At 51.9% G+C, this 12,951-nt stretch overlaps 4 protein-coding genes across 4 annotated transcripts; 2 read left to right on the top strand and 2 right to left on the bottom strand.

Moving 5' to 3' along the window:
• Positions 1-887: 887 nt before the first annotated feature.
• Positions 888-1,523, top strand: CDV56_104176 (uncharacterized protein; the record flags this gene model as incomplete). The annotated part of the gene is made up of 1 exon (XM_026757795.1): positions 888-1,523. One exon carries the CDS (start codon positions 888-890, stop codon positions 1,521-1,523), a length of 636 nt encoding a protein of 211 aa, XP_026617720.1.
• Positions 1,524-6,464: 4,941 nt separating this feature from the next.
• CDV56_103560 (uncharacterized protein) lies at positions 6,465-7,622 on the top strand (the record flags this gene model as incomplete). The annotated part of the gene is made up of 1 exon (XM_026757179.1): positions 6,465-7,622. The coding sequence occupies one exon, from the start codon at positions 6,465-6,467 to the stop codon at positions 7,620-7,622; it is 1,158 nt and encodes a 385-aa protein (XP_026617719.1).
• Positions 7,623-7,987: 365 nt separating this feature from the next.
• On the bottom strand, positions 7,988-8,729 carry CDV56_103432 (putative secretory component protein shr3; the record flags this gene model as incomplete). The annotated part of the gene is made up of 2 exons (XM_026757051.1): positions 7,988-8,613; positions 8,684-8,729. The coding sequence occupies 2 exons, from the start codon at positions 8,727-8,729 to the stop codon at positions 7,988-7,990; spliced, it is 672 nt and encodes a 223-aa protein (XP_026617718.1).
• Positions 8,730-9,397: 668 nt separating this feature from the next.
• Positions 9,398-11,753, bottom strand: rim8 (pH response protein PalF; the record flags this gene model as incomplete). The annotated part of the gene is made up of 2 exons (XM_026756725.1): positions 9,398-11,203; positions 11,286-11,753. The coding sequence occupies 2 exons, from the start codon at positions 11,751-11,753 to the stop codon at positions 9,398-9,400; spliced, it is 2,274 nt and encodes a 757-aa protein (XP_026617717.1).
• Positions 11,754-12,951: the final 1,198 nt, after the last annotated feature.

Raw genomic sequence — 12,951 nt, 5'->3', positions numbered from 1 at the left:
TTGACAGCGCGAGAGATTTTAGAGGGTTGATTCAGGTAGCGCGCGACAATGCGGAGGATTCGTCCAGCTGGGAAGGGTTGAACAACGCCTGCCCATGGCGTAAACATTACGACAAGAGGAATATATAAGAGCAGTAAGGGGACCGTTTTCTCTTTATTGGTCTCATGAAGATCGTTGTCTTCTCATTGTCCTCGAGGGGTTGCTTGAACCTCGATTGCCAGCTCGCGACAAGAACCCCCTCCTCTTCATCCTGATTTCTCCTCACCGAATGGTTCACACCTCTGTCTGAAGACGCTCTCCTCAGAAAGATCGCCACTGCCTCCTGCAACCAAGTGAGTCTGAGTTTTCCGAGTCCAGCATCGTCTCCTGATTCGCAGGGGGGGTGTTGTGTTGTCCAGCAGTGCAGCCGCTCACTTCGGGCGGAGAGTGCTGGATTGGGTTTGGCGTGTGATTGCTGACAAGAAACTTTACAGATCTCCGTATCTGTATTGTACTGATACGGTTTCAGGCAATAATACGACGTATCTTACAGAGCATTCGACTGCCTTTCCAGGCTGCAGATAAATCTCACTCCACGTCCTTCGATCTCTGTGGTTGTAGGCCAGTCAGGGATCAAAAGAGACGCCATTCCTTCCTAAGAGCTGCTATTTTATTGACTCTTGCTTCCTTTTCTCTTACTTTTCCTATCAGACTTCTCATTCATACCACAAATCACCAGGCGTTTGGTACCTTCCAGTGTTCAGCGCCGTCTACATCGATCTTTTGATCTATATCAACTGCCACGCACGGCGACTCATCCGTCGCGGACTGGCTTCTTCGGTCGACAGTGTTGTCGACTGTTCTGAGAAGACTACCATTTGGTTCATTTGTCCTGGGTGACTTTCAAAATGCCTTCCGTCAAACCAGTTCTGCATCCATTAAAGACACCCAAAACTACAAAGTTCCCCTCTGAGATCCACAATGAATCCTCGTCGAGCCTATCGGATGGGGTGAAGCAAGAGGACGGCATTTCCACGCCCATCACGCCTCCTGCGGCTTATACAGAATTCCTCAAAGCGTTCACACCCGTATTCTCCAGCCCTACCAGCGCCGGAGTGAGCTTCCCAAAGTTCCCCTTCGACAGGCCTGCCCACTCTCCGACATCACAGCCTGCCAGTGCAGTCAGCGGCTCGTTCGTCTTCAATGATCCAGTCCGATCTGCTACCGCTTCGCTTCCACCGCCCACTCCCTTTACAGCACCGGCATCTCAGCCTAGAAAAGACCCGACGTCGTTGCGGCGCCTGCGGATACCGCAGACGTTGAGATATTCACCGACAACAGAGTCCCCTCAGAGTGCGTCTACAATCCGCTCGCCTTTTTCTCCGTCAGACTGGAAGCTACGCTATTTCGATGCGCCGCGGAGTGCAAGTGGCCGAGTTAGTGTGAGACACGTTGTGACTCGAACGGTGACCTACAAGAGGACACAACTCGAGGCTCCGCCCAAAGGCAAGCGAAGGAAGTGCCAAGAAGACAAGGAGACTTAGTACCTTGGTTATACACGCCTTTTGGCCAGTCAGTTTTAATTAGTATATGGTCGGGTCAATTAGCGCAGGGCCTGGTGTTGGGGAGTCTGGCGAAACAAATAGCATTCAGAGTCATACGCTGCGTATCCATCAAGTTCATTTTTTGATTGTCATGATGTGGGCTCATTTACTTTGCATACCTAGTAATTCAGGAGACGTGCAGTTATGCCCTGGGAGTAGAGCACAATCTAATGATTTCTTCCGTCATTCTTCTTCCTCACTATCCATATTGTTTCTACAGTCCTACAGGCACTTGGACACGATTGGAAATATCTACCTGGTAATGTTTGATCCAATCCCCACGCCTGTTGGTTGTTTTTGGAAAGTGGCAGATTGACATACTCCAGTCAATACTAAACTTCGCCCAATATGGCTTCTTCTTGGTTACCAGTCTTTGGATAACTCTACGATCAACTGACCGTCCATGACTCAATTCTCTTCTGGGAATGCTCCGATTCGCGGGATACATAGAAAGACAGCACAAAGAAGCCATCTCCAACATCTATCTAATGCGGAAGCGCCGTGGTCCACCGACTCAAGAATTGAACTCTAGTCCGAATTCTGGAGCGCGGATCTCAGATCATGACAGCTCAGTCCTACAAGAAAACGAACGGGCCACCAGCTCGATCAAGACCACATCTCGACTCATTCTGGCTCAACGAAGCCTATCGGATTCTACCATTCTGCGCCATCTCGTCCAACTCGTTCCACGTGTCAGTCCAAGGAGAGAATCGACATCAATGTTGGTTCATGGCCACCACCTCGGGGAAATACATTAAGAACCAACAGCGTTGAGACTCATTACTGGTATCGGTGAATAACTTAATATCGCTGAGATGCCAGATCCCTCGGAGGGTTGGGTCAAAGAAAGAGCAACAGCCCACGGAGCCTCGCGACCAACGTCCCAAGAACATGGTAGCAGCGGTGATTGGATGTGCCACTCGCACATGCTCTGGGTTGAGGCTCGCGGACTACTTCCCGGCGCGAAGAGAGATGACGGTCAAACAGACGCGCTGCCACGCGAGAGGGTGTACGAGTCAGGGTCTGTATGCCCAACAGGCTACCAGCAATCTCAATGGCGAGTCGAGGATCCTTTGACGCGCTCTACACTCTGATCGGATCCCCATTCTTGTTTGTGAGGCCTGTCGCAGCAATCAAGTTGGTAGTAAGACGCTCACTCTCCCTTAAGTGTACAGCATAGCAGCCCAAGGGATCAGTGCGGTCGACTAGCTGCGCCTGCCTGGTGTTGGAAGCAAAAAAAAGCTACGACCAAGCAGGTGAGCGCCGGTGGTTGTTGCTGTTGAAGTTGGAAATACAGCGTGAATTGATTTCGAGTATTACCATACCGTTACCAACTGAATACATCAATTACCAATTCCATACATCATCCCAGACGATCACATCGATTGCCCTCGCGCCCCTTTTCATTCCAGTAGTCGACACTTGGAAAGTAGACTAGTAGATAGTTTCATCCAGAGTATGTTCTACTATCCTTGTTCAGGTCCGCAAGTAAGGACTAGCGCGAGTTTCGCTGTCGTTTTGCCTGGCAATATCACAGCATCGAGCAGACTGTGACCACACTGACAATAAGCTATTGGCTCTCATTGGAAGACAAGACGCGCTGGACGTTTCAAGACATCGTGATGAATGCAGGCTTGCCGTTCGGACATACCGATTCTATCTGATCGTTGCCCCTCAGTCAATCTACACCGAGATGCGAGGTATTTTGTGAGTTTCGACTTCATGAGAGGATAGTTGATGTGCTGTGAACAGTCCCGCAGGTTTGGTAAACCCACTACACTAATCCAGAGAAAACCTATCTTTAGTCTTTTACTATGCCTGTATTGCTTACCACACAAACCCAACCAGTACAGTTTGAGTTTCGTAGGATACCTTCTCCTGTCTCTTGTCTCATGCCCCTCTTCTAACCCCCATCCCATTCCAGCTGCTTCCATCTTGAATTCTTCCCGTAACCCACCATGTTTTATATCACTTGGTGCCTATCACCCTGCATCAGATGAAAACGAGCCAATCAGCGAACAGAGTGGGACTGTTCCAGAGGACTGGGGCACCGTGGCAGATGCAATTAAGCGCTGGCGCTATGCCTGATTTAGGCGTAGTGGATCCTTCTGGTGGCTCCCCGCTGGATGTTTGGGGACGGCACTTCGTTGTGATTGGCTAATTGCTAAAAGATACACCGTCTGTGTGGGGAGCCGGGATGACGTGTGGGTCTGGCTTTCAGGTGGTCTTGACTTCTGATACTCCATCTTGTCCGGGGCTTGGGCTTATTCCATATGGAGGGGCAGGTAAGCGCCGGGAATGCTATTCTTGGATACAGCAACATCCACCTAGGACTTTCCTGCTTCGTGAGCCCTCTTTCGTCGAGGATTGTGTGTACCGTTGACGAGGCAGATCACACAGAAGATGTACCATGGCCACAGTACGTACTCGATTAACAATCTAGCAGAATCAGACTACGAAGTCGTGAAAAGGTATATGCACTATGCATGATATCACACAATGCGGCGGCTTTGGCGCCGTGATCTGAAGGATTCGAAGCGAATCATCTGCCCCAGAGCAGGATCACGGCGCGTCAACAACCCCTCAGCTAACCACTCTATCAGCGACCGTCGAATGACAGGAAAAGCAAAGAGTCGCAGCACTATTACTACTGCCTTAAGCTTGAGTTTGTGACGAATTTTGACCGGGGAGGCGAGGTTTGATTGCATCTTTGGTTGAGGAATGAGTGTGTTCATTCAGTTGGCGCTTTGATTTCCGATTACGGGATTCTCTACACTAGGTAGACAGGTGTGTATGGCGGGCCTGGGAGCGATTGATAGTCTATCCTGAAGTCAGATTCTGGTTTTGATTTGTGCACTTTGAGGAAAATACCATGCGAGGAAGAAATGACCTGCTGACTGGACAGGCTATGTGTGTCCCATTCTTGTCCTCGATGATTGTTACTATTTCTGGTACACTAACCTGCAGAAGCTACCTTAGGCAGTGTTAGTTCACAGGGTATGATATTTTTAGCGAGATCAATATCAGCTTCAATGCCATGGTTTGGTATATACTTGAAGATATTCTTAAACATTCATGGCGAAAGATGATTCTCTCTTCGTGTACTCAATCTCAGACCTGAGCTACCATTCTTGCTTCAGATGAATTGGCTCACTTGTTCACATCGAGGCAGGCGACATCGTTAATCACAACAAACCCGTCGATATGCCCCCGAGCAGTTCATCTGGAGTTCTTTGCTTTCAGATCTTGAATCTATTGGATAACATAGGAGGCATCCCCTGCCCATCATAAAACCAAGAGATTGTCTGGTCTCCCCAATTGTTCAGGGCTAGGCTCTGCCTCCCTATCTGCTCTCCTCAATGGTCGGACTGTAGCGCTGATTCTATTAATAGATGATCTTTGCGATCTTCCTTTTGATCCATATGCATACTCGTCACGTCAAGAGCTCCCAACTTCCTCTGAATACCGTCGGCATCAATTGTTTTAGGCGGTTATCTCATGACGCCAGTCGTGATACTGATGCACATCTTCAGCTCCAGCACACGACATACATCAGTCTCCCGCTTCTTCTGGCACTGAAACGAACGAGCTGCCTCTCAGTTGAGATCTTTAGATCTCCATGACAGCTGTGCCCAAATTAGAACTTTCCCTTGCCTAATGGAGAGGGGTTGTTGCTCATGGTAGGTCAAGCACTTTCCCCTGCCCCCTGCATAATGATTTCTTCACCATCATCCATCAGTGACAGCAACTGATTCATGCTCCTGTCTTCCAATAGTGAGGAACGTCTCATCACTACTGTAGATGATCATTCTCCTGCATCCTCCACTTGATTCGTCTTCCTGATGGTCCTGTAGGTTCTGTTTGTATGGTATCGTACCGTACAAGACGCTGGTTCACCGTGATGAAATTGAGCATGGTCAATCCAAGACCTGCAATTATGCTTATTATTCTCCCAGGATGTGGAGTGCACTGATCTGACCAGGCATGAGGTTATTTTCTGCATCTCTCTTGTCTTCCCGGTTGGTTCAGTCACGTCAGCGAGGAAGAGGGTCTTTTGTCTTCTACTTCTCCTAGTTAGTGTCGATATGCTGTCTTCTTTTATATTGAAGAGCTCCGATTCTGGCGGCTAACCTGGTAATAGGTGCCTAGATGTTGAGCTCGAGGATGGATCTAACGGCTTTGACTATGTGTATACAGACCTTGGTCTTTGGGATCGAGCAGCTACTCAGGTAAGTGAGCTGTCCAAGTATCGAATGCGGCATGTAGATATACTACCGCATACCCACTGAAACGACCGGATCAGATCAGAATCAGCCGTAAAGAGTGGCACGAGGGGCAATGGGTGCCGTAGTACTACACCATCAGGCGCCAAGCCGGTGTTGCAGGCTGTAATTCTATATTTAGAAGCGCGGCCAAGAACGCCCCTCAAAGGACATGCAGCCTTCGTCTTTGGAGCAGTAGTCGTACGAAGACACCTGGGCCATTTGACACTGGCCATCGAATCGAATCAAGGGATTTGACCGTCTGAGGCATCCCAGACTGGACAATACGAAGGATAAAGAAGCATGGAAAACAACTAGGCTGGGATTTGCAGCCTATCGACGCAATTTCCCCTCCGCCATCCCGTGATCCACCAATTTCTCTCTCTGTCGGTCTGTTTTCCTTCGCACTCGCTCACTTCCTGCCCTTCAGATGTACCGTCCAGCTTCTCAGCCTGACTGTCTATCAGTCTCTGTGTCATCTCTCCCTACGCGCCGGCCATCCATCCTCTGAAGGAAGGGGGACGAAAAAATAAGCAAAAGCTATTTTCCTTTTGCAGGCACTCCCTACCCTCCCTTTGCTTAGCGCACTGCTATCTTCCCACAAAAGTATAGTCTAGCCATGTCTCACGCCCTCTCTCCTCCCTTCACTCCGGACAGTGAGTTCGCTGGTCTAGAAACCCCCCGCGTGCCATGTCAGAGCCTGAGGATCACGGCGCTGGCCCGCTTTGAGTTCGAAGCTGGAAAAGGAAATGATGGCACCAAGATTCTCATGGTCGAATGGGAGGATGACGACCTCGGCCGCTCCGCGGATTTTCCCGGAGGCTCATGGCATGTTTCATGGGAGGGCAAGAAGACGGTTCTCCCTGCCGATGAGCGAACAAGCGAAAACACTCGCCGCTTCTACTTCCTTTTACCGCCTCATGCAACCATTCCTCCCGTGGTGACTCTGTCCTACGAGCCTCCCGCTACGTCTTCGGCCTCGTCGACGCCGACTCAGAAGACCAATTCGCTTCAACTGAATCCGCTACCGGCTATCTTTCCTCCGGAGCTAGGTGCGACTGGCCGCTCGGCTGGGAAGAAGGGTGTCTTGCATACGATTTGGGCAAAGAAGCGGCTGCAGGTCCTGGACAAGGAGATTCGGGAGGAATGTATGAACAACGCGGAGGGGATCGCGCTGCACATGGCGCTGCAGGAGAAGGAATGGATCGAGAGCAATTTCGGAGTGGGATCCAAGTCGGAATCCCAGACACAGGCCATTCAAGATTCGCAATATCCAATGGGCCCCACTACGCCAGTGTCTCCCAGCAGCGGAGGTAAGCTGGGCGAGAAGCTCAAGGGACTCAAGTTGCAGACCAGTCAGCGAGAATTGTCCTCAAACATGGATGGTATGGACTCGTCCCGCTCCTCAAGTTCGACGCCAACTAATGGACCAGCAGCATCCTCGAACGCGCGCCATCTCCTTTCTCCCCAGTCGCCCGATGTAGCCGTCTCTTCGTTCAACTCCTTCCACACAATGCAACCCACGTCCAACGCCGCTTTGCATCCCTCCCCCGCCCCAGATACCACTCTTCGAACTGTGGTGCACTATCCGCCGGAATCAATCCAAGCGCAACAGAACAGCAGCGATCACAACAGTGGGTTTGCATCCATGACTACACTTGCGCGCACATCAAGCGCCGACTCTGGCGAGGATCTGTTCGCGAAAGCGCTGAGTCCCAGGTCGCCCGATCTGCCGCGGAGTCCGTTCTCGTTTGCTCCCGAAACATTGCAGATGTGACATTATCACACCGTCCACTCTTTAGTGACTTTCATGATGCCCACGTCCGTTCTGCAAGCCCACGCGACATCGAGTTCGCTGGGCGCTTCATCGTATGATTCCCCTTCTGCATTGCGATAATGTTTATATATGATCATCACGAAACATTGTCAGGGCTTTGGTTCTTTGTTTTCTTCTTTCATCATGTACATAGAACTAGCCCAAGTAGATATAGCCATGGCTCGCATACACTTTTGATACCTCATTCCATTGCCCATATCCAGTCCCCCCTCCCGGACCATTCGCCAGATCATACAAGCAACATACTCGACCCATACACAAACATCAAACTAGCAATACACCGACTCTGACACCATACAATAAACCTAGTTGCTCTTCTTCTTCACACTCCCCTGTCTCCCAGGCTTCCCAGACGACGACGACGACGCCGCCGCCGGCGCACCGGCCGACGACGCCGACGAAGCGCTACCGCCCTCCTTCCGCACCTTCGCCAACGACTCATACTCCTGCGCATCCTTCCGCTCCGCATACCACTGCCCCGCCTGCAGCACCAAAACACCCACCAGCACCAACGCCAGGATGGTATTACTCGCCGACAGCACCTTCAGCGAGTCTTCCCGGCCAAGGATCTGCTCCTTCTCCTCGGGATTGGTAGCCAGCTCCTCGCCGTACTTGCCCTCCGAGGCGAGACGCAGCCCCTTGACGATGTTGGCGATGTAGACGGTGATGCCGCACATGTAGAGGACGAGCGAGGCGCCGTCGAAGAGCATGTTGCTCTCCGACGGCTTGTAGAGTTTCGAGACAAGGCCCGCCAATCCCAAAAAGATGACGATGTGCAGGATGCGTGGGATTAGGGGCGGGGAGGCGTGGAGGAAGCGCAGGTGTGCTTCGAGGTAGTCGTAGTGGGCGGTGGGTGTTGGGGCCGTGGACCATAGGATGGGGTAGTCGTATGGGAAGAGCGAGAAGATGATGCCGAGGAAGAAGCAGACCGCTGTTTGTTTTGACTTGTTAGAGTGTTTTCCCTTTTCTTGCGATGAGGGGGGTTGGGTTGTGGCACTTACGACATACGATCAGGAAGGTCGCGAAGGACCCGTTCCTGAAGGCCATGTTTGCTTGCGATGAAGGACGTGCTGAAGAGGATGATTGACGGGTGAAGAGGACACTGCACGAGAGCAGGAAGGGTTTACTGGAGGATGAGGTAGAAAAGGGAGAGGGCAAGGGCAAATGGCTGACGGGGAGGAGGAGGATAGGTGTCGTCGCGTGGCCGCTTACAGACGGTGCCAAGCCAGCCCGCTTGGGAGCGCAAACCTACTGAACTGGAAGTAACCTAGGTTATTGCGACGCAGTTATCTATCGGCCTATCAGCTCGGGCTGAGTCCTGATTGTCGTGAGGCTTTTTTACTGCTTACAAAAGTCTATTATATGGGGTCCGATAAGAACAACCCGTCAAACAGTGCGCAAGTATTGCTTCATCAAAATATTATCGTGTCTGGCAAGCAGTGACAATAGTTCCTGCGCTCCAGCTGCTTCTTAGCTGGCTACAACTGGCTACAACACCCCTGTTCCTGGCTGTCGAAGCCGTCAAAGACAATAGTTCTGCTGTTCTTCTCTCACGGGACAAATAAATCAATTCAATAACGTAGTTGGTATCTCTCCGGACCGAAAAAATGCAAGATAGAGGTATGCCACGCCCATGCTCAAGTAGCGGATGAACACAAATACAAGCTATGAAAATCGTACATCGTCATGAATCGCCTAAGACGCAGCTTCACTTCTTATCGCTGGTAGCGCGGTAATGACTCGTCCCCGTGCGCCGCTCCTCCCACCAGTTGCTCGTCGTGATCATCATGAAAAACCGGAGCACTGGGTCCATGCCCGGTGGAGTGGTCGTTGAGAGCATCCATGTCTTCTGGGGCGCTTGCTTCCATCATGAGTCGCCGTCGTTCCAGTTCCTGCTTATCTTCGCCGGGAGGTGCTGTGCTTCCATTCGGCTCGGTCGCGCTGCTGCTGGCAACGACAGTCTGGACGGAATCCGCCGATCCCAACGTGTGAGGCAGTCCGTTCTCCACCGGTGACGGTAGATGATGATAGCCGTTGATGTGGTCATCTTCAGGTAGCACGGGGGCTGTTGGTATCGCCAAGTGACCGGTCGGAGGTCCTGATTCAGAATCATCCGGCGGCCGACTGGGTAAGAGGGTCTGTTCCGCGTGCCGCAGGCGCGCCTTCTCATCCGTCGGCTCTTCAGACTGCGGTGTTGCAATCATTCCGCCCAATGATTGGGAGTGTTGAGTGGTTTCGTCCATATACTCTGACCACTGCGACTCATCAGGAAAGCCGTAGTCGGTCTGAGCCGGATACTCTGAGTCCGCGGTCGGCATCGGACTATAACCGTTCTGCCAGTGGTCATTCTCGACAGCGGGATGTGCCTGAGGTGGATGTACGTCAGACCCCGCAGCCACAGAGGGCGTACGTTCAGTGTTTTCTTTGCGCCGTTGCGAGTCACGGGTCCCGATCACGACCTCAAACGCGACAGCTATAACTCCCTTTTCACGGCGAATCTGCGTCGTGTCTAGAATGTTGCCAGCCCAGTTCGTGGTAATCGAGTTGCCATTGCTGTCACTTGGGTTCAGAACCTGGCCACTTGGGGAGAAATTACTCCCCGACGATACCATGTTGAATCGTGGTAAAAAGCGCTCGGGAGACGTGAGCTTGCCGCGCAAGTCGACAACGACCTCCACATAATATCGGAAATTAATCATACTGCCTGGAGTGCGCGTAATAGTAGGAAAAACGTCCTCTGGAATGCGGATTGAAGTCTTCACCACGGCAGTCATGTTCGTGGGGTCGACCACCAAAGGTGCAAAGGTCTGAGTCAGGTCTTTCCGGAAGACGCTGCTGGTGCGACTAGTGCCTATCGTAAGGCCTCCTAGCCCTGTTCGTGATCGCGGATAGTAGTCCTCGTAAACAGGCTTTTTGCCATCCGCCGGACTGCCTATCGGAATGGCAGGATGGAGGTCGATGCGCCCTTGACGGTATAACGTGACGACTATCCCATGCGCGCTGCGCACTTGTTTACAATGATTGATGGTGATGACGATCGGTAGCGTATCACCCGGCAGCACACCGGCCCGTAAAAGCTCAGTTTTCGCCGTGATGGTCTTATCTGCGATCGAAGGGGTGATGCTGCCATTGCGTATCCCGGTGCCGGCGGACGAACTAGGATCACTGGCCAGTTGAAAGCTTTGGCTGCTGTTGCTGAGCCGACTCGATGAGCTGACGTTACTGGGGGCCGGACTAAGGGGCGGGCGATTATCTCCGACCGATCCACCACCATTGGGAGACGGCTCCAGAGACTGCACATCAGGAGCCGCGTCAGATCCTGCTGACTTGGCCTTGCCCTTGGATTTTGAGCGTTTGGTAACAGGCTCAAGGGTCACGATGCGAGCCTTAGGGGCTGGAAAGGGAGCGATATCGATGTTCTCTAGGAAATTGATGCGCCTTCGGCAGGAAATGGTCGGGTTCATCGTCGTGGGTTTGGTCAGGGTGGATGTAAGCATATACGAGATAGTACCTCGTTCAAACTGAAGTCATTAGAAATAGTCAGCTAAACTGGATGCTCGGGCATAGGGCGATCAATTCCAAAATAGGAAGGAAGTCACGCACGCTGATACTACTGGGCAGCGCATAAGGAGGGAAGCACATTTCGAAGCGAAATTTGTAGATACCCTCCTTGAGACGCCCCTCGCCGCAGAGAACCACCTCATCCTCGAACAGGGTGGCCAGACCGTTGCCCAAGTACTCTGGTCCTCGACGCCCACGCCCTGGGCCGAGGAAACCCACATCGGGATTCGTTTCCCCCGAAGCCGCAGTGTTCTTGAACACCTTGACATATCCATGTAGACAGACCACCAGGTGTGTAATCCGCAATGGTCGAACCACGGTCAGGGCCACAGTGCCTTTGACCACGTCACCGGGAAAGTACGAGCGCCAGGGATCGTCGGGTTCGATATAATAGTCGGCAATGCTGCGATTCCTGTGACTGAACGGCGAGCGGAACTTGGACAATAGCGAGCTTCGATTCCGACCGAGCGGCGAGGTGGGGGATGGGGAGGCAAAGGAGTTGACGGACATGACACACAATCACTCTGCGCTCAAGCCATACAAGAGGGAGATATGATGTTGAAGAAAAAATAAATAAAAAAAAAGGAAGAGGAATGAGACGAATTGCCAAATTCAAGACCATCAAAAGCCAGCTCCGATCGTCTCAGTGTAGGATCGTCCCGATCCAGGTGACGAAAATAGATGAAGGTGCGGTCGGACACTGGCAGAACAACTCGGTATGACAGAGACCTGGAAACTCTCCGTGAATTCAATCCACCGATCACACGTCCACGCGCCGGGAAGTTCGGGCAAGAAATGCCACCAGCTCGGATGCCACCGTTGGGCGCAAATGCACCACCTTGACACGAGCTAAAGCAGTATTAGGACCGCGCAAGGGTTCAGAATTGCTTCTAGTCCGTACTCGCGGGGAGGGGAAGATCCGCTTCTGAGCGCAACCAGACAGGAGGGACAGAGTGCTCAACAGAGTGCTTGGGGCTGTGAGGGACGTCAGGAGGTGATGATCATGAACGATGAAGAGGTCCGCATCGTTATTTCTCGCGTGTCGACCAGGAACAATAGGATAAGGGTCCAGAGGATGCCCTTTGGAGGTGCGATCGAGTAAGCACTACACAGCGATGACCAGGAGAGGCAGAGGTGAGACAACCGTGTGAAGCGTCGGTATTCCCCCACGGTCGGCAAGGGATAGATTGATAGATAGATAGAGGATGCGAGCCAGTCGAGGCCAAAGGAAGAGGGGAGGTCCGTCGATCGGAGGATGCGGACTCGATGGAGTTGATGCGAGACACGGATTGGTCAGAGGGAGAAGGGTACGGGGGACCGGAGGCGGTGGGTGGAGATATCCGAACGCCTGTAAGCTTGTAACTGTAAGTAGTATGGGATTAATACAGAAGAGGTTGATCAAGCAAGAGAAACGGGGTGATTATTTGTTGGACATGGATAGGACGTGATGGGGACAGACTGACAGTGAGAAGGGGGGAGGGGAGGAGGACAAGTTCGCGATAAGCAACAAGCCGGACCAGGCGGAGAATGGAAAAGACCAACGAGTTTGCGCAAGCCGACAGTCAAGCTTCTCTTGGGGCTGGACTATTTTGTCTTAGTTTGAACTGCTCTCGTGTCGCATCGTTATTATTCACCTCTCCGCATGCTTCCACATGCTTGACTTGTGATGGTGATACCTCACATCTGTCAGTTGATCTCGTGGTTATGA

This window comes from Aspergillus thermomutatus (assembly GCF_002237265.1).
Source record: "Aspergillus thermomutatus strain HMR AF 39 chromosome Unknown NODE_18, whole genome shotgun sequence".
Classification (NCBI taxonomy): Eukaryota; Fungi; Ascomycota; class Eurotiomycetes; order Eurotiales; family Aspergillaceae; genus Aspergillus; species Aspergillus thermomutatus.
The sequence above is the reverse complement of the archived record's forward strand: the minus strand, read 5'-3'. Positions and strand labels throughout refer to the sequence as shown.